Source organism: Copadichromis virginalis, linkage group LG16 (genome assembly GCF_057382275.1).
Source record: "Copadichromis virginalis isolate Kocher_CV1m ecotype Utaka linkage group LG16, C_Virginalis_male_GT1.1, whole genome shotgun sequence".
Taxonomy (NCBI): domain Eukaryota; kingdom Metazoa; phylum Chordata; class Actinopteri; order Cichliformes; family Cichlidae; genus Copadichromis; species Copadichromis virginalis.
The window spans coordinates 15604347-15626908 of record NC_140633.1 but is presented as its reverse complement, the minus strand read 5'-3'; the positions used below and the strand labels follow the sequence as shown (position 1 = coordinate 15626908).

Here is a 22562-nt window from a genome sequence, read left to right as displayed (position 1 = left end):
AATAAAGAGAGACAGAGCTCTCTATTTTTATCACTTATATCAAATTTAGGAGTACATATACACTAAGTTTATTGTTAATTAATTAGAAACTCCAGACGTTCCATTCTGAGCTGAAGAAGCTTCTGATAGGTTGGTAGAGTCCATGTGAGTAAATTGGTGGCACAGCTGTGGATGCATATAAGGCAAAACACAGAGACTGTTTCTTTGAAATGGGAAAATCAAGAGCTATCAACCAAAACAACAGGAAAAGAATTGTGGAGCTCCATAAGTGTGGCTCAGTTTTGAATACAATTTGGTGCCATTAAGAAATACAGATAGTTTCTCTCTTTACTCTTAAAGTTAACAAATACGTTTTTTATATTTATCAATCTAAAAAAATAAACATTTAGTCTGATTTGATGTTACAATTAAAAAAGTGTTTGTGTTTTGATCTGAAGAGTGTGTAAATATCTGGTTTCAACTGTATATTTGATGATTGTCAGCACAAAGAGGGAGAGAGAGGAACAGAGATGGAGAGAGAGGAACAGAGAGGGAGAGAGAGGAGGATGAGGACAGAACAGAGATGGAACAAGAGCAGGTGAGACACACATGTTAGTCAAATGGTTGTTTACCAAAAGTATCACCGTATCATAGGTACTCATGTATCTCGTACCTAGTGTTTCTTTTTAGGTTTGTTATTTTTCAAGTTATACATTTATTAAGTTATGCAGGCTTGTTTGCACAACAAGGCTAAATAATTATATAAACTTTTCTTAATCTAAATAGTGGACTTTGGTAGAATTAAAAAATAAGTGTAGTGCAGGTCTATGATGATTTTTAGTGCTACTATCATCTAGTTCTGATTCTGGTTCTGTTTTGGTTAAGTCCTCAGTAGTCCTGATTTTGAACTGTTGTAGTCCTGTTTTAATTCCGGATCAGTTCTGGGTCTGGTTGAATTGGGGTTTAGTCCTCGTGCCTTTACAGCCCTGGCCTTGTTCTGCCTTGCTGCTTAATTAAAAAACTAGTTTAAGTTGTCCTGCATATGTGATATATTTTTTTCCCTATATGAAGTCATTCTTTTTTGAACAAAACTCAAAACAGAGCCTATTAATCTTTCAGTCATTTCTACCCCCCCAAAAAAAAAAAAAAAAATCCCACATGCATACTATCCTTTAGGGCTAAGCCCTGGGTGTTTCAAATGTCTGGCTCCGCCTCTGCTCTTAACTTAAGTTTGTCAGTAAAGTTAAACATCTGCGCTAAAACCTGGTGACTTTTAGCTTTGAGCTGCCTGACAAAACAAGTTCGGGGAACAGCATACATCGTTTCTGATTGGTTTTCAGATTGTTGGACACGCCCTGTAACGCTTGCGTGGAAGCCCGGCTGACTTTTTGTTTATGTTTAAAATGCAATCAGCAGCGTAACATTTTTATTCAGTAAAGTCACGATTAGCCTTGTTTGAATCGATTTGAACGTCAGTTTACGTGGCTATGAAGGGTAGTTACTAAGATTTTCCAGAGGCAAGTCTTACCAGTGGCTGAAGTTACCGTAAGTTTTGACCAAATTGCAAGAATACGCCGGTTACACGAACGTGCTAGCAGATTTAGCCTAAGTAAGCTAAGCTAATGTTAACAGAAGCGCAGTGCAGACAAATTATAAAAAACTTCCGGATTGTGAGCTGAGGTAATCACATATCTTATGATTGTTTTATTTAAAAACTATTACTTAATCACAGTGGGTTACATGGGTATTTTTTTATTGTTGAAAGCAGGTACAAGACGAGTTATGTAAGAAAAAAGATATCCAGACAGTTTAAGGAAAACATGAATCCTTGACAACGTACAATGAAAGAATGTGTCGGTTTAGTTATGCTACTGCATGATTTGGGTCGACGTGTCTTGTAATAGAGAAGAGTCACTGCAAATCTTCACCCATTGAGAGGTACATATTGAATAAGTTATATACTATAACTTATATGATAACTTCGCTTATGGGAAGTTTGACAGTGATGGGATGAAAGATCTAATGACAGAATACATTTTGGAAGAATTGTTTCATCCTTCAAGCAGAGGGAGGGGACACTACAAGCTGCTGTGGTGGCATGCGGTGGGCTACATCTTTATAAGATTCGCCTCGTTTTTCCTTTATATTGTGACCCGTTTATTTGTGATGGTTAATGTAGTAGATACAGAGTATTAATAAGTTATTCTTATGAAAAGAAACCCCAAACTGTTAATGACAAGCACTTTTCAAATTTTATAGTCATTGTGCCAATAAACCTCGTCCACATTGTCATGCATGATTTTTAAGATAACGTTTGGTTGTTAGTGGCTATACCATCCTCTGGTTGCCTAGGTAACCATCTGGCATATGCACTCCCTCACATACCAGTCAACAGTACCTTTTACCCTCATTGCTGCCTGCCTCAGTGGGTCGTTTTAAAGCTGAGAAAAGTTTAACTCGTGATTTGCCCCCATTATTAAGTCACCATCATTTCTCTATACTTTATACGGCAGCGGTGGGTAATTAGTTTTCCCAAAGGACCACATAAAAATTTGGCACTGTTGTGGTAGACTGCAGCAATAAGCCTATAAAGAGATAAAATCAATTTTGAGCAGAACCGAGTTAATCTTATTGCTGTGGGCCTCCAAAACAGTCCCAGTCTGTCATGTGTCCCCTTTGGATAATTCATTGCCCACACCTATTGAGATGGCCACAAATAGTCTGCCCCAGAGCAGCTGTGGCTACAACTGTAGCTTGCCTCCACCAGTGTGTGAATGTGAGAGTGAATGAATAGTGGTATTGTAAAGCGCTTTGAGGGCCCCGACAAGCACTATATAAATGCAATCCATTATTATTATTATTATTATTATTATTATTATTATTATTATTATTATTTCAATAAAATTCAAATCACCTTTTCCTGTGTGGATGTCCCTTATGATATGACTTAACTGGTGATATCCAGTTAGCAAGTCAGAAACCTGCATGTTTTTTCTATTAGCCATCAAAAGGTGACCACTATTTTTGTAAAAAAAAAAAAAGAAGAAGTCTGGTTTCAGAGAAATTGACTTGAAGACAGCAGAGCCTGACTGATATAGGATTTTTAAAGATCAATACTGATATTAATGTTTGATGATTTAAAAAGCTTTCTTTCATTCAGACACACAAAATATAAACAAGTTTCCCTAATATTCCTTATGAATCCTTACTAAGATAATATAACAGTGCATTTTAAAAATAGTTTTGTTTACTGTCACAACTAGCTGTGAATTATGCGTCTGCATTCTGTCCGACTCTGCTTGGATCAGCTGGTTGTTGTCTTTGTGGTGTTCTACACATTGTACAACGTCAACACTCTTAACAGTTTAATTTCATAGCTGTTATAAATGCTGTTATAAGAGCTAAGTTAGACTAATATTTAATATATTGGTCGGATTCTAGAATTTCACTGATTTATGACATCTATAAACATTTTTTGTTGAGTTTATTGTCTCAGTCACTAGTTTTACGTCATATTAAATACAGTATGTTTTTCATTTTCTACTATTTTTGTCCCATTTGAGTCAGAAGAGAAGATAAAACAGAGTGAAGCAACTTTTAGCCAATAACCTATCAAAACCAATGTTAGTTTCTCAGAGCAATATTGTGTGAAATTAGTCTCAAAAGGTTGACAAATGTATGTGATATGATTGACAAGCATGCATTAAGTTACAAATGTCTGTAAAGATTTGGTTGTAATTCTGAATACTCACAAAAAATGGTCCAATCCACACACAAATGTAGGGCAGTGTGAACACACAGAAAACTATTTTACAAATGCAAAACCTGAGTGATATTTACGCACACATATTTAAGTTTAGCTCCACAAATCTAATCATTTTCTCTTTCGGAAAACTCCCTGCATGTAAAATGCCTAAAGTTATTTGCTTTGGGATTTTTGCTCACAAAAATATGAATGCACATATTGCATGATACACATAGAACATCACTTTGCATGTGAAATTCTGAGGATCTTCATACTGCCAGCTTCCCACAGATCCACAAATATAAACTGCATTTAAGTGCTGCTGAAAAACTGGGACCTGTGGGTTCCCTGTGTTTAATAAATAAATAAATAAAATGGGTGTTTATTTCTAAACAAACAGAGGAGTTCATCACTTCTTTACTACAAATGATACATTTATCAATTAAATATGCCATGCAGTAGTATATAATAAGCTGTCACACCTTAGTGAATAATCTTCCGATGGGAAATCATTCTGACAAAATGGTGATAGTTTAGGAACAGCAGACATACTCTTCAAACTGTATTGCTGATACAGCTGATTTGATAACAATGATCGACTGTTTATTACGCATTCAGATAATGTTAACATTAATCTGCTGTTATTGAGGAATGATTGGATGAATATGAAAGTGTTATCTCACATCACTGGGATCATTTCTATATTCAAAATATACAACAGCTTAGCTAGCACATATTCACTTCAGAGGATGAGCCACAGGAATGTTCAACCAGGGTGCTCTCCCATCTTCAGCTGTGCTCTGACCCTTTTCCCAGCAGAAGATCGTCCACTAAGTGGCGATAGGTTAGTTAAGACATATGCCATACATGCTAACGTATGGCACATTTAACTGGTAAATTGGTAAAGTGGATGAGGGGTAATGAACTGTTTTGCTTATTTAGAAATAAATATGTGTTTTATTTGAAACAACAAGAATCCGCTGGAAGCCCAGATGTCCCAGTTTTCCAATAGCACTTGAATCCAGCTTTCACTTTTGGACGTGCAAGCTGGCAGTGTGAAATGTGTCTCAAAACTCCACATGCACATGCAGCGTGACTTGTACACATCAGGTGTTTCTTGCACGTGTATTTAGCGATCTGTAAGCAAAGGAAATGAACATTGCAAATATTTGTAGTAAACAAAAACAATCAGTTTTGATAAGTTGAACTTGAAAATGTGTGCATAAATGGTCACTGTTTATTAAGGGTTTGATACATGCGTTTGTACAATAGTTTTGTGCGTTCAAATTGCTCTGTATTTGTGTGTGGGATTTGTGGGTACTCAAAGTTACACACAAATCTGTGTTTATGCTTGTGGATCATATCTTACATGGCTGTAACACTTTTGAGACTAAGGCTATGTTCACACTGCAGGCGAAAGCGCATCAATTCTGACTTTTTTGACCCTGTGCGACCCATATCCGATCATGGTTTGACAGTGTGAACAGCACAAATCCGATATTTTCAAATCCGACCTGGGTCACTTTCGTATGTGGTACTGAGTCCGATACATATCTGATGTTTTAGAAAGCGACTGCTGTTTGAACGGTCATGTCGCATTAAATCCGTCTTTTACGTCACTGACACAAGACAGACGCCAATTATCAGCGCCCTCGCGAACGCTTCCTGGCCAACCAGTGAAACTGTTGGGAAGACAACGTTGGAGAAATGTGAACATTTTATTTATACTGTATAATCTGCAGATTCTGACAGAAATCTGCATCCTTTGAAGCACCGCTCCTCTAAAACAGCAATAAGGATCATTATTAGGTTATTTACATTATTATGTAAATAACAAAATAACTTTACAACTTAAAGCTAAATTGGGAAACGTAAAGTCTGAAACACGTCTTTATATTAAGGTCCATCAGTCAAACAATCCTGTTTGGTCTGGGTCTAAACAGAGCGCGTTGTGTGTGACGTCTTCTTTTGTGCATGCGGGCTGCTTTGAGCGTTCACACTAGAGCGCGTTTGCTGTCACATTTTATTTGTAGTGTGAACAAGCAGACAAAAAAATCAGATTTGATCAAAAAATCGGAATTGAGCATTAAGACCTGCAGTGTGAACGTAGCCTAATTTCCCTCCATAGATCCACTGTCATGTCCGATTTGAAAATGCCAAGATGATCAGGCTGATGCTTCACATCAGGACTTGACTAAGCAGTGGATGATGCCAGCATGCCTATGTCTATCTTTTAAATACAGTTTCTGGTGACTTGACAGCATCACAGGAAAGACAAACACATGCATGCTGCTGGGTGTTCTTAATTACTGTGTACAATGACTAACGTGTGTATCTTTTTCAGGTTTTTGATCGAGTCTTCCTGTTCATCTGATAATGTTTTCTTTGAAGACTATGATGGCCTCGAAGGCTACCAAGCAGACTTCAACTGCAGCATCCAAGATAAAAAATAAGCTTCTCAGTGAGTCTGTTTGCTTTTTTTGGATCTCAGAAATTTGCTGAAAGAAGAGTTCATGTAAATGCCAAACACAAATACTGTCGTGTTTCCGCACCAGATACCTCGTCCTTCTTCAAGGTCTCTTTGAAGACCAACAACAAAGCCTTAGCTCTGGCCTTGCAAGCTCAGAGGAGGAGAAGCAGCCAGCTGGAGATGGAGGTCATGTACCTGCAGAAACAAGTGGACGCTCTCTGCTTTGAATTAGCCACCAAGAAATACAAGCACAGAAAACTGGTGCGTTTGTCGTTTGCTTGTGTTCTTCTACAGCACTAAAATTCTGAGTAGACAGTTACTGGTCATGATGCAAAGAAGAGTGCAGCGATGCTCCGCTGGATTGATTGCATTGACTGCAGAGCGTCTTGTTTTCCTCTTGCAGCTCCTTATCTTGAACAACTTCCGTAGTAATGCTTTGCAGCACCTGGACATGGTGGCAGACCTGTTCTCTGACAGCGTAAGGATTTCATTCAATACATATTTACAGTTTCTGCAGCATATTGACATATTTGTGACATTTTGGTGAGCGCTGCTGAAAAATTTACTTAAAACTGGCACAATGCAGGGTTTCCTACTGATGCACATAACTTCAGAACTGTTCAAGGCTGACAAACTCTTAACTTCTACAACTCTACAACTTATCTTTAATCTTTACAACTTGTCAGCTGACAGATGATTTTTTTTTTAGAGCCTCACCAATACAGGATTTGAAAGACATGTAATGATACTGATATTTGATTATTTAAAAATCCATATTTGTTTTTTAATTTCAGGCACAGAAAACAAATTTCCCTAAACTGATCCTTTGTAGCTAATTATGAGTCCTTATGACGATAGTATGCACAACAAGTCGTGGATTACTTGTTTGAGTTCTGCCTGACCGCTGACGGACAAACTATTCAGTGTCACTACTATAACTGGTTGAACGGTTATTATACATTTTAATTTATCAGCAGATAAATGAAAATGATTATCAACAGATTGCTAATATTGGCTGATATATCGGTCGGGCTCTAAAAGTTTCCCATAGCTACTTCAGATGTGTAAGAAGCTGCGCATGATGTGTGCTGGCTTGCAGTGATTGTAATGAAATATTGGCTGCACTTCTGCAATTTAGCATCACACACACTCTGTAATGTAGCGCTGGCAGTCAAACATTCATCCTCTGAGGGGTTAATGATGCACCAAGGAAAAGATTAGCAGTGACTTGGCAACTGGAGACCATAGACAGTCAGTGACATTCAGAAACAGCATGAAATAACTGCTGCTGGTGTGCAGTGTTTGGGTCCCAACTTGAACTATACTTAATTTCACAGTGAGACTTTAAGATTGATTGGTAATTGCATTGGAGGATTATCTGGACAACTAAGCCTGGAATGTCAACGAGTGACCAACTGTCAGCTATGAAATGATGCGGTACAAGTGAATCGCTTCCTGTGTGAACATTTCTTGGATCCTAGGAAAAGTTTAGACGGAAAGCCACTTAAGTTTGAACAAAAGTAGAAGAAAATGCATTGCAATATCAAACCATACTAACATTTGCTTCTCACAGGATTCTCAGAGCCTTTCAGGAGATTCCCGGATCTCATCTGGTGACATCAGAATGGAAAATCTTGCAGCTGGAAGGTCAGAAATGAACTGAGTTCACAGTGATCGGCTCTTTGCAATGAGAACCACTGATTTAGCTTAGGCATCTCTGAATGGCATTGACATTTCTTTTACACTTTTCAGACTTGCACTCCTTTTTTATTAAGGTCACTTCAGTGACGCCACCTAAGTGTGTCAGAATGTGTAGCCTGGTCATGTTTCCATAAAAGTCAGTGACAGACTTAGTAACATTTATCACTTTTAAAAACAGCACATTATTGAATAGACACGGACAAGAATACAATGTTTATATCTTACTGACAGCTTCAGTTGCTTTTCTTACACAGTGCTGTGAGAACGTATTTGCCCCTCCCTGTTTTTTGCATATTTGCAAAAATAAAAAACCAAAAAAACATTTTTCAGGTCATCAAACAAATTTTAATGTTGGGCAAAGTAAATAAAAAATGCAGTTTCTAAATGATGATTTATTCAGGGAAACTATCCAAACCCACCCAGATTTATGTGGAAAAAGTATCAGCCTCAACCCACCCGTTAAATCGAGATTAAGTGTTGGGAGAATGGCCTTAATGGTACAAGGGGAAAAACCAGGGTTTTATTTTTCACACTTTAAGACCCATTTTAGTGTTATACACTACCTCATTTAATGGTTTGTCTTTATTTTTACTACTTTTTGTAGTAAAAATAATATTGTAGATAAAAACTGAAGACATCAAATATACCAAGCAAGATATGTGGAATTATTTAGCAAAAAATCTTAAAAAAACATCTAAATATGTCTTATTTTTTAGATTCCTCAAAGTATACACTCTTTGTTTTGTTGACAGCGCTGCAAACCCTCGGCCTTCTCTCAGTGCGCTTCATTATGTAGTCACCTGAAATGGTTTCACCTCACAGGTGTGCCTGTCAGAGTTGATTCTTAATGAGGTTGGGACCATCAGTTGTGTTGTGCAGAAGTTGTGTTGAACCTTGGATTAGAGCCCAGATAGATGCCACACAGAGTTGCAGTAGAAGACACATCTCTACATCAGCTGTTCAGAGGAGACTGTGTGAATCAGGTCTTTATGGTCAAACAGCTGCTAAGAAACCACAACTAAGGAAAAGCAACAAGCAGAACAGATTTGTTTGGGCCAAGAAACACAAGGAATGGACATTAGACCAGTGGATATCTGTGCTTTGGTCTGATGAGTCCAAATGTGAGATCTTTGGTTCCACCTGTGTCTTTGTGCAGAAAAGATGAATGGATGTTCTTTACATTCATGGTTCCCACTGTGAAGCATAGAGGAGGAGGTGTGATGGTGCTTTGCTGGTGACACTGTTAGGGATTCATTCAAAACTGAAGCCACACTGAAACAGCATGGCTACCACAGCATCCTGCAGCGTCATGCCATTGAGTTTGCGTTTAGATCAAACGTGTGAGCTATGTGCTACCTTCATTTTGCTTGAGGAATATGGAGCATTTAACTTTTCAACTCCAAAAAGGAAACACAGCATTTGGTGATGTCTGCCAGTTCTAGACTTTAGGCGGTCATTAACTAAAAAGGATTTTCAACAAATTTGAGTATTAAAAGCAATCTTATAATTGGTAGCTTGTCAAATTACTTTTGAGCCTGTGCAAAGTGTGTCATTGTCCAAATACTTTAGGACTTGACTGTAAAATTCTGTTTTCAGTGACAGAAATGTTTGCGCATGCACACGGCCTAACAGTGGTCAATTTAGCATTTACTTAAAATACCTTAGCCTCGACATAGAGCGAGATCTTGCTCTATAACAACAAGTGACAAGTGGATTATCACACGTTCTGTTTATGCTAACCTACTGTATACTGTAGGTTACGGTAATATTTGTCAAGTTTGGGAGACATTCTTATAGTTGCATAGGGTCCCCCAAAATATAGCTGCAAGACATCTCAATATATGTTACCTGATGCACTGTGAAAAGTTGCTCTACTACTTCCATTAACAGTGTGGAGAGAAGCTGTGAGAAATGATGATAATAATAATAAAAATAACAGTGTCAGACTGCTGTCACTAAACCAGAGTGTGAAAATTTTTTTTACCTCTCAGCTGCAAAAGAGCTGATGGAGTGTTGTCATCGCCCTGTCAGGTGGACCCAAGCTTGTGAATGCAATGTAGGATTTCACAGTTGATTCCACAGATGCATCTCCTAAAAATCTCAGACAAGTTTGAGTCTACCAGGAGGCTGAAAGGGTGGCACCTGCATTCACTAGTGAGTTGAAAGAAAAAAAAATTATATATATTTTTTAATATCTTGCCTTTTTGTCCCATTTTAGTCAGTTACCGCTGCAGACAGATGTTTCAAGGAATTTGTGGTGTACCAGCAAAATCACAACATCTGCCCTGCTTGAAAAAACCATCAACGAGGACGTCTCCACTTTTCCGAATACATGTGAAAAGTCGACTGATGTTTGCAACGGTAGGCGTGATTTAAGCATTGAAAGTTTTAGTGTTAACTGTAAAATGTTGATGATGTGAAATGCTGATGTACTCTGCTTTTTGTGCAGATAACACAGAAGCTGAAAAAAGGCTGTCCACCCAGTGTGCACAGGCTGCCCACATAGAAGCGTCTGGCATGGCTAATACTCCGAGGGAAGATGTGGAGAATCCCTCTCAGTCCCAGGCTGATATTCATTCCGTCGTCTCTGTTCAGAACAGTCAGACTTGTGAAAAATCCACACCATCCCTTTCTGGAGATCAGAATCTTCCCAGTGTCTCCACCATGGAAAGTGAAACACAGCTTGGCAAAAATCAAGAGAAAACTGTTTTGCTCAATGCAACCATGGAGATGACCTTAAGTGAAGCCACTGAGATAGTCACTGTGGAAACCAAAGCGAAAAAAAAAGTCAGCTCTGGCAGAAAGGACAAGGAGCAAAGCTGCAGCTCAAGTATAGAAGTGCAGAAGTCTGCATCTTTGTTACAAGCACATAAAAAGCCGCTGAAGGATCAAAGTACTGCCACTGTCACTCGCATTCCTAAACTGGGCAAGCATCAGAAAGTATCAAAGGATAAAGTCAAATCTTCTGACCGCACTAACATCTCAAATGTAGACCAAATGGATGTGGAAGATTACTTCTCTGATCCTAAAATGAGGTTTTCAAGCACCAGCAGAAGTGTGGCTGAAGAAACAAGTTCCAAAATAACATGCAGGAAGTCCAGAGCTAAAGGAAAGTGGGCCTCTTCAGTAACCAGGAAAAGTTTTTTCACTGTGCCGTCTGGTGAAAGTGAGGGCAGCCAATCCCACCAGGAGAAAGTCCAAAAACCTAAAGCGGGAGACGAAAGCTTACAGTCTCAAGTCTCTGAGGACGCTCTGCTTTGTGCACAACCAGAGTCAGAGCATGCGGAGCGTCTGTCCTTTAGCAAAACTAATACTGTGACTAATTCTAGGGGAGGTCACAAATCAAGATGCAGGGAGACATTTGTTATCTCAATAACCGGCGACAGTGACTCACCAGAGCATGATGTGGCGCCTCCTACAGGATCCAGTTTTCAGGCAGAAGAAGCAGTCATGAGGAAAAGCGTTGTTGGACGTTTAGAATCAAGCAATCGTTCAAAGACTCGGCGCTCTGGGAAGCGATCCTGGGTGGCCACTCAGGACTCTGGGAACTGTCAAGAAGACTCAAGTAGCAGTGACAGTGGTGAAGCACTGCCACTAGACTGGCAGGCGGCTTTAGGATCACAGTTTCAAAAACCTAAAAAATCCAGGAGAGACAAAACAGGGCAGCCCAGCAGGAACAAAGTGGTGCAGCGAGAAGAGGGTGATGACTTGTTAGATGACAAGACGAAGAAAAAAGACAACAAAGACTTAAGATCTGAGAGTGAAACATGTTATCTTCCTGACCCTAGAGACGCCTCCGCTCTCTGCCTTGATTCTGAAATTGCTAAAGATCAATTACATGATTTACAAATGCTCGACTCACAGTCTGTCATCAGCGAAAAGCATGAAATCTTTGAACATCTGAATGATTCGCAGTCCAGGAGGGATTCGAGTCCCACATCATCTAGAAATGTATTCATGCTGAACACAGCCACGGAAACCAGATATCCCAGGAAGACTTTTGTTGTCTACAGACGAAAAACTAAGAACAGAAGTGGATGTAGTTCTGAAAACATCACCAGGATGTCGAATGCATCGGACACCTGCAGTCACACGGTGGACACCAGCGACCAGGCAGTTCATCAGAATGTGGGCGACCTTCTGATGGATGAGCTGCCGCCGTGGCTGGACGTGGATAACAGCACAGCTCACTTCGATGTGGACTCTCTACCCGCCACTCCAAGCAGGGAAACACCAGGCAGGCTCGCGACAATTGGAACGGCTGAAGCCTCTCCAGGTGTGGAACAGTCTTTATTTACAGCAGTGCAGTCTAATGCAAGCACAGCTCTGTCATCAGCTCTTATGTTACTGAGTTTGTACATTTTTAGCTTTCATTTGTGACAGATGGGTAATAATTGTACTTTGTTTATCACTGAGGTCATAGCAGACAAAGGTCAAAGGTTCAATACCCTGTCACTTTAAGACATTAATGTTTGTGGCAAATGTCCCCAAAACATTTATCTGAACAGAAAAGTATATACATAAGGACAGATTGTGAATTTGGCTATCATAATGCAGTATAGGGCTGTGCGATATGATCAAAATCTCATATCCTCATATCCATCTATCGTCCCAATAACGATATAAATCACAAAAATGTAACATTTTCTGTAAATTCTGTGAATTTCGGGCAGCTCGACTTGCGTGAAGTGTTTCCAGCTGGGCGTCGCGTACCTGGAGTCGAGTGTTTTAACCAATGTATGAAACTATACATTTTTAGACATAAGTTGTAACGGCCGCCATTTTCTTTGTGAGTATTTATTACACGGCGTGCGGCGGGGAAAAGCCTGTTCTAACGTTTGAGTCTAAGGTTTATTTTTTAGCACCTGACGACTCTTTTTTTGCTTCTCATCCGTAAACACTCTGCATACTCTTTCACGTGATCCAGTTTATTTTGAAAAGTCTCAACAGGATCTTGAGCTTTATTGTGAAAGGTTTATGTGGAAAATAAACAAGCGGACACGCGATGGGTTTACCGTCGTTGTTGCTAATGACAACGCATAAAAACAGGCTCTTGTCCGTCCGTAGTGTGGTTATATAAAATATAAGAGAAAGAGAGAACTTTAACAAATTAATATAGCCACTACAGTGACCATCAAATCCATGAAAAAATATTGCCGTAAACAGTTTATTTTGCGACACCACAAAACGAACGATAGTGTAAAATGAAACGATAGACGTTTTTATATCGTCATCCGATATATATCGTTATATCGAACAGCCCTAATGCAGTATGAGTAAATGTAGAGGGTAGCTGAGAAGCAAAGCACAGAGTAATATGCATGCAGCATGCTATGATGCTGTGCTTAGCAGTACCTGTTTGTCCCCGCAGGCAGAGTCTTATCGACAGTAACCAACACTTTGACAACACCAGACTGTGAAAATGGAGAGAGAAGCAGGAGACGGAGACCTGGGAAGGGTGCCGTGAGTTACAAGGAGCCGCCTCTCAACAGGTGAGGATGTTTCTGTCTAAAATCTGTGGCCCTGCGAAAACCCAGAACAGCACAGTATTAACCTCATTTATGTTTTCTATCAGCAAAATAAGGCGTGGAGATAAATTCACTGACACCACATTCCTGAGTTCTCCTGTGTTTAAGGATGGCCGGAAGAAGAAGAAGATGACGACGACGACTGCCAAATGATAATTTGTCTTTTTTCCATTTTACTGTTTTTAAAAGTGATTTTAAGCTGTTTTCTTATTAAAGTTGTTTGCTAAAATCATTTTTCTACAGATTCGACCAGAAAGTATTGTGTGTCTTTAAGTGCTTTACATTTCACATTAAAGTAGAAATTTGAAGTATTTGTTCTTGAGTCTTTTCTTCAAGCTGTGTTCTGCTGACACTCAACAAGACAAAGTGTCACTAAAAAACTATTATAGTCATTATTGTTAACTTCTGTAAAGAGAATTTCCCAAATCTGGTTTAAAATGTATATCTTATCTTTAATGCTAGCACAGCTCAGTTGATGGACTTTTAGGGATTTGGGTTTTTTGTTTATGCACATATATCACATGTATAGCATTTAGTAAAATTTGTGTAATTTTTAGTAATGTCAAACTGGCATCAAAAAGGAAAAAATATATACCTCAGGGACATTGTCATATTGTTAAATGTTCAAATAATTAGAACCTGTTACTGTAATCGACAGTCAAAGTCATAATAAAGTAATCTGATATTTAGAATCGCCATGTATCATTGCTGTATGTTGGTAATACAAACAACAGCAGTAAGAAACATTGTTTTGATAAATAGCTCTGCGCTATCGTTGACATTCAGAACAGTCGAGTGACCTTGAAGGAGAGGTCGGGGATCAAATATGAAATAATAGTTTGAATCCTTTTACAGTACTTGTGTTGAGAATGTTTAACACAAGTACAAAGTTACAAGGCTTTGTTTATGACAACAGCTGAGTCATTAACTTGACAGATTTTAATGGATTGTTAACATGATCTACACTCCTATAAAGTTTTATTAGAATTCATTCAAAACTTCTTGATCTAACATGTTTACAGACAGAATGATGACATGCACGCATAACCTACTTGGCAGAGACAATAAGGTTTACCTCAGTCACTACATTGCTAAAATGCTGCGGTTTCAAATCAAATCAAATCACTTTTATTGTCACATCACATGTGCAGGTACATTGGTACAGCACATGTGAGTGAAGTTCTTGTGTGCGAGCTTCACAAGCAACAGAGTTGTGCAAAATACAATAATGTAAACAAGCAAAATACAAGAATGGCTACATCTGAAACTAATAAATATATATACAATATATAGGTTTCCTTAACCTCCTAAGACCTGAACTCTTCCACAGCATGCATTTTTAATTTCTCTTTGCTATTTGGGCTGATTGGGACCTGATGAATGTAGAAACAAATAATTACCAGATTTTTTTAAACCAGATTTTTGGTTCTGAGAAAAATGAGATCCACATATGAGGACATTCAGTACTGGTTTGTAGTATTCTGATATTTTCCTCCTTATACATACATACATTTGTGTAAGTACTAATTTAGCCTTGTACCAAAGTTACAATATGCTATTATGTTGTTTTTCTCCCCTTGCTCCTATATTGATTGCAATAGGCACATTTATGCACGTCACTGCTCTCTGTGTTTCTACCTACCCTGCTTCACTTGTTTCCTTGGGATGTCTGGTTTGGTAATGATCAGACTGACAGGTCTGTAAATTATTCAGGCTATGCTGTTCATCTGAGAAGTCTGCTGGACGTTGATGTTAAAAGCTTGTGTCCCACCTAGAAAGGTTAAAGCATTCAGTGTCGCATGACTGCAGTCGTCTATGTTTAGGATTTTGTATGATCGTGTCAGGTGAAGTACTGTAATCTCCTTTTGACCAGTTGAGTGAGTATCTTTCTTGAAAACACGTGCATGTGTTTAATGTGTTGCTGTTTGTTCTTTGTCTTTATCTAAAATGTGCTACACGGGGAAAAGGAATTCTAGTTTGGATTCGGAAATCATTGATTAGAGAGGAAGTGAGCCCAGTAAGGGTGTCAGGTTGTCTGTGAGATCATCAGTTAATCAATCCTGTATTTTAAGTGAACTGCCTGATGCAAGCTCATTGCCACCCTGATAGATTAAGACAGCGGTCTCCACCACCCGGGCCACGGACCGGTACCGGTCCATGAGTCGTTTGGTACTGGGCCGCGAGAGTTGAGGCTGTGATATTTATGGTTTTCGTGGTTTTTTTTATCGTTAGCTTGGTTTCCCTGGTTCTTTACCCGTGTAGTTGTGTGTATTATTCTGAAAGAAATGTTTACACGTTACCATAGCGACTAGAGACCATTATGGGGCAGAGAGGAAATGCTCCTCCTGAAATGCGCCAACAACATTGAGAGTTGGCGCATCTCAGGGGGAAGCTGATAATAAAGTGACACAGTGAACTCGCGTTTATCATTATATTTACAAAATACCACAGTTTTTGCTTGGTCGTAACATTTTATTTTGTTGTATTTGTCTGCGACACCTTTAAGGCCGGTCCGCGGAAATACTGTCTGAGATTAAGCCTTTCCTTGGGGACCACTGGATTAAGAGATAAACTATCCAATCTCATCTGATAGAATTCACATCTACTTGCTTTGTTCCACTAAAGTATGTTTTGGTATTAATTTTAAAGGATTGAAATGGCTATTTGTCCCACGTCAGTTTTTGCATACTAATCGTTAATAACAAAATGTTGCAAATGTATTAAAAATCAACAACTAAAATATCTAATTTATAAAGGTATTTAGACCTTTAGTTGAGAAATTTTTGGAAGCCACTTTGCGTTTTGGTCTTGTGTTGCCTGTTTGCATAGATCATTCTGGGAACTTAACCAATGCAGAGGCTGGTTGGGCACATCAGTGAGCAGTCCTGCAGGAAGACGACAGTGCAAACTTGAGCCATGATGGCTTTGAGTGCCGGCAGAATGGTGACTGCCTATAGACCAAGACCTTAAGTTGTCTAGAGGATTTGCACGCCTGGTTGCGGACAGTATATCTTATTTCCCATGACAAAACTTCTTGAGCTCCTTCACATAGGATGGGTGGTGTCAGTAAACTGGCATCATAAGTCTCTCTAACGCAGGGGTCTCAAACTCCAGTCCTCGAGGGCTGGTGTTCTGAAACCTTTCCACATGTCCCTGTTGCAACACACCTGAATACAATTAGTAGGTCATTAGCAAGAGTCTAGAACTTGACTGAACTGCCACCTCAGCATGCTCTATACTTCTATAGAGTCCTGGTAATGACCTATTAACTGTATTCAGGTGTGTTGCAACAGGAACACATGAAGTTTCAGGATACCGGCCCTCGAGGAGTGGAGTTTGAGACCCCTGCTCTAACGTGGTCTGTAGGTTTAAAGCACAGGTGTTAAAGGGCCAGTGTGCTGCAGGTTTTCGATGTGTCCTTGATCCAATCCAACACAGCTGATTCAAATGGCTAAACTACCTCCTCAACATGTCATGAAGTTCTCCAGAAGCCTGGTAATGAACTAATCATTTGATTAAGGTGTGTTGACCCAGGGTGCTATCTAAAAGCTGCAAGACACCAGCCCTCGAGGCCTGGAGTTACACACCCCTGGTTTAAAGCATTGGCGTTATACTACCACTACCTTGCTTCACTCTAAGGATGGTATCAGCACACACACTGCCTCTAGTTTATTAGTGCAAAGAGTTTATATTTTTTGTAATCCTTTTCCATGTGCTCACAGAGGCCTTTCAGAGCTTTCTGACAAACACAAAAGCTGATACGGTACCCTGTTAAGGAATTATATTCATGTCAAAAACTGCAGGTGAGAAAAAACGCAGCCAGGAGCAAATAATTTCATTTCATGGGTGCAGATATTCATTGCCACTCAATCAATTACATTCTTTGTGTATAAATTCAATAACCTGCAGGTGTAGAACTCAGCAGCCGCACACATAGAGAAGCCATCATGCATGCAACATCGAATTCTATAACTTTCTTGCACAGTCTTCTGTTTATCGAGGATTGGTTCCTGGTAAGTTGGTCCTTTCCCTGGTGTGCACTATTTCTGCTCAAACTGGCCAGATGCCCATCTCTATGAAGTCTCCCAGTGACTGGAGAATTCAATAAAAATGAACAGGAGGCACATCAAAGGGTCTGAATATGTTAACTGAAACATTAAAAGCATGGTTTCACATTCAGTTAGGTTACATGTTGTTAGGAAAATTACACTTTTATCATTCAAAAATGAATAAAACAACAAATTGCACAAAACTCTGAGGTGACTAGTTAAGATGTAGAAGATGTACTGTGGACTCTACATGTGTTGATTTCTCTGCAGGAGTCCTAGATGAAAGGATTTCATTCAGAAAATGGAGGCAAACAAGCTCAAAAGAGATGTTGAGGCCCTTATGTGAGTGGATGCTAAAATGTTACAAAGCATACCGTGCAGTCGGTAAGTAAACTGGCAACTGGTTCATTTTCTCCTGTTCCCAAACAGAGACAACTACATTGGACAGAAACTTAGGGAAGACGCCTTTGATCCGAAGGGCAAGGGAACTTTCACAGCGCTGGATGACTTGGTAAAAACTCAGCAGAAGCAACCAATGCTAAAATAATGTTTTAATGTATAACTAAGTAGAGCTGGCAACTTCTGTGTGACATGTTGTAGGCTCACTATGATCTTGCAATCAGTGTTGCCCTTTGGTGGCTGGAGAAGAAGGAAGGACGACATGTGCTCGACAGAGAGATCATGTACGTTTTCTGTTTTTTAAAGTTAAACGTTCTATCATTGATAATCCTGAATTATGTTTATTATGCTCACAAAATTTAGTAAAAATTAAATAACAAGTATAAAAATAAACAAAACTTTGGTAAAAGCAGCTGTAATAACACATGATGCCGTACAGTGCTTTTACAAAGGCAAATGAATAGAGTCAGTTGGTGGATTGGTTGCCTTTCATCACCTTCCTCCTGCACCACAGTGGAGCAACATGCAGTTTAGGAAGTGCCCAGTATCCTAATCGCTTAGAGCGGGAGGCTATGATCTTGTCATCCTTTGCTGGGATTATTATGGTAAGGATTTTTACATGTAAATGCAACTTTTAATAAATCTAAAAGCTGAAGGTAAACTCTCGAAAAACCTTCCTGAAAGTACTTTGATGCACTTAATGCCTAAACTGCTTATTTTAGCTGTTGTGTGTTTCTGTTTAGAGTAGCCTGCCAGTGGAGGAAATCTTGACTCTGTACAGGTGTAAACCAGCCGCTTCATACCCCAACCAGAAGTCCAAGGTACAAAAGTGTCCTAGTTAGGAAAGTGGCTGCAACTGTTTTATCCTTTTTGAAACATAATTTTGCCTAAAAACATTTCATTCCTTTTTCTTTTTCTTAACCCAAGGGCTCAATTGTCTATCCCATCACTCTGTCCTATCATCCGTTTGCAATACTTGGATCCTACAAGGCCGTGTACCACTCCAAGAAACACAGTAAGTGTGTGTTGTCTGGTTTAGCCTTTATGGTAGTGACAAGAGAATAAAGATACAAATTGTTTCTCAAATGGGAATCAAATAGATTTCTATACAATTAAACTGCTTTGTACAACCAAAGCGGGCGCGAGTTGCTGGCAACTTTAATACAGTCTATACTTGAAACAAGTCTCAAAACGGAGTGCGTCTGGTGCTTGGCAAGAATATTTAGATTTTATGAGTACATATAAAATATAAGCAACTTAAAATAAGATTTTCTTTTCTTTTTTTTACTCTTTCTGGAGACACACTCCTCAACAGATAAATGAGTATAGCAAAACCTCTCTGACCTCTTAGTAGTGTACTCAGCAGTATTTATCTTGAGTTTCCTGGGAAACTTTAAGTAAAAAAACAAAACAAAAAAAACAAAAGCAAGAACTTTTCCTTCTTTTGAGTTTTAATCTTCTTTGATCTGTGTTTTGTTTCTTTAAACAATATAGACAACATCATCAACAATGTACTATTCTGTCGACATGAACTTTTATGACTTCTGTTTTGTTTTTTCTTTGATTTTTTGCAAAAAGTGCTCTTTTGCCAAACGTTATTCTTTAAAAGTATTTATCAGTTTGCAGAATGTTTGATTTTTGAGCCAAGTAGAAATATAAGGAATACAAAACAGAAGCACTCAAACATGTACTTCAGTTCAGTAGTGACTGAGTAAAGCTATTCTGCAGACTCAGGCTGACTGCAATTGACAGCAGTTATTTGCTGGGAGGCAGGTTTGCTCCTACCAGGTGACCAGTGAGCAAAAATGGTTTCAAACCAGTTGGTTGCTTCAAATGCCAAATGTGAAAGAAAATTCATTCCAATCATCCTGGGAGGTTTTTCAATCTAGTGTGACTGAGCCATTAATATTCTGAAGGACTGTTTTTTGTTTTGTTTTTTGAAAACCCCAAAACGAAACTCTTGCAGATCAGAAGCTGAAACGATGGCTGTCCGGGCAGACAAAGGCAAGTGCTCCACCGAAGCAAGTTTCATCTTCGTTTTCCACTTCATCTCAGTCCTTCATCAGTGTGAGTACCGTATCTGAGCAATCACCATATGTGTGGTAGGCAAAATAAGAACTCTAAAAGATCTCTAAATACCAAGGAAAAATACTTCAGTAGTCAGTACAAATCATGTAAATGGCTCCTGTGTTTCCCATCATATACCATATACAACATGCAGATATGTTTTAAACTTTTAACCACTTGCTAAACTCAGCTGCATACTCTGTTTTATTAACACCTGCTGCTTACTAAGTCTCGTTGTGTGCAACCCCCACCTCCCCCCCCAATTACAAATAAAGACAAGCAGCTTTATTTCAATGATGAAAGTAAAGTGAAGGTTGCATCTTCAAGAGACAGTAGCTTCAGCACATCAGACACACCTCGATATTTAATAATCTGACATCAAGCAGATTATTAAAGACTGCCTTTATTGTACATAGAGCCAAATTAAAATAATACTCTATGGTGCCATGGTATAAGACAAGATGTTGACTAAAACACGAGACGGTAGCACGTAGAATAAATAAAATCACACCTTTTAGGTTTTTTTCTTATTTAACATCCGCACCGCCTGCTGAAACAACCTTTTGCTAAATCTGGACGTGTGAGTCTTGGCCTATAACACCTGCCATAGATGATGGCCCGGGTGAGTGAAGTCCTGGACAATTTTGGTATTTCTGCTGAGGTAGCGTGATATGGCACTCTCCTTCAGAAACAAGCAGTCAGTTCTTTTCTGTGCAGTTCTTATCGCTCATTCCTGCACTTTCTTTTGGAAGTTGCAGTGGTGTTGGCCGACCAGGAGAGGTCCTCGTATATGAAACCCCCAGGATGTCTGCACCCTTCCTACGCGTGCTCCATTTATACAGAGAGGGGCAGAACTGTGTCATATTTCCTCCACTAATAATGCAGTTGTCTTTGTGGTGATGAGTCTCTGGTTATTCACCAAGAATCACTCAGATAGTCTTCATAGCTCTTCTCTGTATGCTGACTCATTTCTTGTGATAAGCTTAATGATGGTTGTGTCTAATTTAATTATGGTGTTATAGGAGCGGACAGGTACGCAGTGATGGAGTAGTAGAGGTGAGGACCTAGTTTGACTGTCTGTGAACGGCTGGTGAGGAAGTCTTTGGTCCTGTTGCCGATGGGGATCGAGAGGCCAAGTCATGTAGCATGCTGATTAGCATGTCCACAGGATGTCCAGCTCTGTGTTCCAGGTGGTTTAGTGCTGTGTGGATGGTGATGGCCTCTTCGGTGGGTCTGTTAGCTTTGTGTGCAAACTGATGTGAGCTAAATGTGGAAGAGAGGCTGGTTTTGATATGATGCAGGACCAGTGTCTCAAATCACCTCTTAATCAGTTAGGTAAATGTAGCTGACTTTATGCATTTCTAGAGCTGACTGACCTGAACGCACATCCTATTCCTGCAGAGTGAATCTATGAAATCTTTTGGCCTCAAATTGGAAGAAGAAACAATTTAGTTCCTCCGTGTTGCCATTCAGATGTTGCAGATGTTCCCTTTGTTGTTGTAGTCTTCATCAGACCTTTCTTGAGTTGTTACATGTCAGGTGGTCCTCAGTGCCACTGTTGTAGGCCCTCTTAGTCTCCTGTAAATACAGTTTGGGTAATGCGGTTCTTTTTTTCTTAGTATTCCCACATTTCCCTGACCTCATGGCATTTTCAGTCTAAGTTAAGGAAAAGTGATTAGGAAAAGCGATAGGAAGTAATTTTGAAATGTTCAACATCAGTCCAGAAATATTTCAGAGAAAAGACTAGGCTTTGAAATGGCCAAAGCCAAGAAGGAAATATTTGAACAGTAATTTCTTTTTCCAACGTCTGCATTGAAAATCCTCTGCTGCCACCCTGTGGATCTAAAAAGACCTCCCATACGCTCTGCTTCACTTTTAGGAAAGCAGTGATGTTCACCAGGAAAGGACTGAGCACTATGAAAGCTCGCAAGAGTCTCTGCACAACTGACGTCAACCTCCAGCAGCTGCCAGAAGTAGAGACATTGAGCTGGAGCAATAATACTAACATGAAATGGTAAAACTGCTCAGTTGAATGTTAACGTACTCAACTAAAAATGTCACTTAAACTCAAAAATGCACTTGAAGTACTCAGAAATAAAAGAGACATAAACAGAGAAGTATTTTCTGTCAACTGGGCTCTGTGTTATTTGATAATGCATTATATGAATAAGTTGTTACTACATTCAATGTCATGCTTTAATGTGTTTCCTTCACTCTGTACTCCTCGCAAAGTGCCATACCAGACTGTGTTGGTGGAGTTTATGCGATTATGGAGGTCTGATGACCTGAAGCACAACTCCATGCTTCTTGGTCAAACAGCCTTTGGTGATGCTGGAGATGTGCAATGACTCAAACTACTGATGGTCTCACTGGAGTCAGAGATTTTTAAAAATATATTATTTACCCAGGAAAAATACAACTCTTGGAGTTAAAAATGGCTTGTCCTCACCAAGAAAGACACAGCTCATACACAAGGTCAGGGTTTACTGATTTTCATATTTGATATGACCTTGACCTAATTTTCATCAAAATTAAATTGGCTCAACCTGTCACTGGTATCTATCTGGACTGGACTTCTTTAAGTTGTTTGAAGACGTTTTTATTTCTCATCCAAGAGGTTTCTT

At 39.3% G+C, this 22562-nt stretch overlaps 2 protein-coding genes across 4 annotated transcripts; both read left to right on the top strand.

The window, feature by feature from the left end:
• Positions 1-1275: 1275 nt before the first annotated feature.
• Positions 1276-13734, top strand: sgo2 (shugoshin 2). Of its 3 annotated transcripts, none has more exons than XM_085435555.1 (9): positions 1276-1524; positions 6069-6185; positions 6280-6455; positions 6598-6672; positions 7768-7841; positions 10114-10256; positions 10345-12171; positions 13267-13387; positions 13471-13734. In XM_085435555.1, the coding sequence occupies exons 2-9, from the start codon at positions 6101-6103 to the stop codon at positions 13574-13576; spliced, it is 2607 nt and encodes an 868-aa protein (XP_085291681.1). In that variant the 5' UTR covers positions 1276-1524; positions 6069-6100; the 3' UTR covers positions 13577-13734. The 3 variants fall into 3 exon arrangements, with proteins under 3 accessions (XP_085291681.1, XP_085291682.1, XP_085291683.1); XM_085435556.1 differs by lacking the exon at positions 1276-1524 and adding an exon at positions 1539-1659; XM_085435557.1 differs by lacking the exon at positions 1276-1524 and adding an exon at positions 1867-1917.
• A 3630-nt stretch (positions 13735-17364) lies between these two features.
• c9h2orf80 (chromosome 9 C2orf80 homolog) lies at positions 17365-22035 on the top strand. The gene is made up of 8 exons (XM_085435548.1): positions 17365-17814; positions 17902-17983; positions 18073-18155; positions 18386-18476; positions 18615-18692; positions 18799-18886; positions 19838-19938; positions 21818-22035. Exons 1-8 carry the CDS (start codon positions 17774-17776, stop codon positions 21884-21886), a joined length of 633 nt encoding a protein of 210 aa, XP_085291674.1. The 5' UTR covers positions 17365-17773; the 3' UTR covers positions 21887-22035.
• The last annotated feature ends 527 nt before the right edge of the window (positions 22036-22562 follow it).

Excerpts from the sequence above, each read along its gene's own strand:
- sgo2 (XM_085435555.1), top strand. The coding sequence starts at position 6,101 with ATGTTTTCTTTGAAGACTATGATGGCCTCGAAGGCTACCAAGCAGACT. Across the intron at positions 6,186-6,279 it reads GATAAAAAATAAGCTTCTCA|ATACCTCGTCCTTCTTCAAG; the intron begins GTGAGTCTGTTT and ends TTTCCGCACCAG. Across the intron at positions 10,257-10,344 it reads GTCGACTGATGTTTGCAACG|ATAACACAGAAGCTGAAAAA; the intron begins GTAGGCGTGATT and ends CTTTTTGTGCAG.
- c9h2orf80 (XM_085435548.1), top strand. The coding sequence starts at position 17,774 with ATGGAGGCAAACAAGCTCAAAAGAGATGTTGAGGCCCTTAT. Across the intron at positions 17,984-18,072 it reads TCACAGCGCTGGATGACTTG|GCTCACTATGATCTTGCAAT; the intron begins GTAAAAACTCAG and ends GACATGTTGTAG. Across the intron at positions 18,693-18,798 it reads ACCCCAACCAGAAGTCCAAG|GGCTCAATTGTCTATCCCAT; the intron begins GTACAAAAGTGT and ends TCTTAACCCAAG.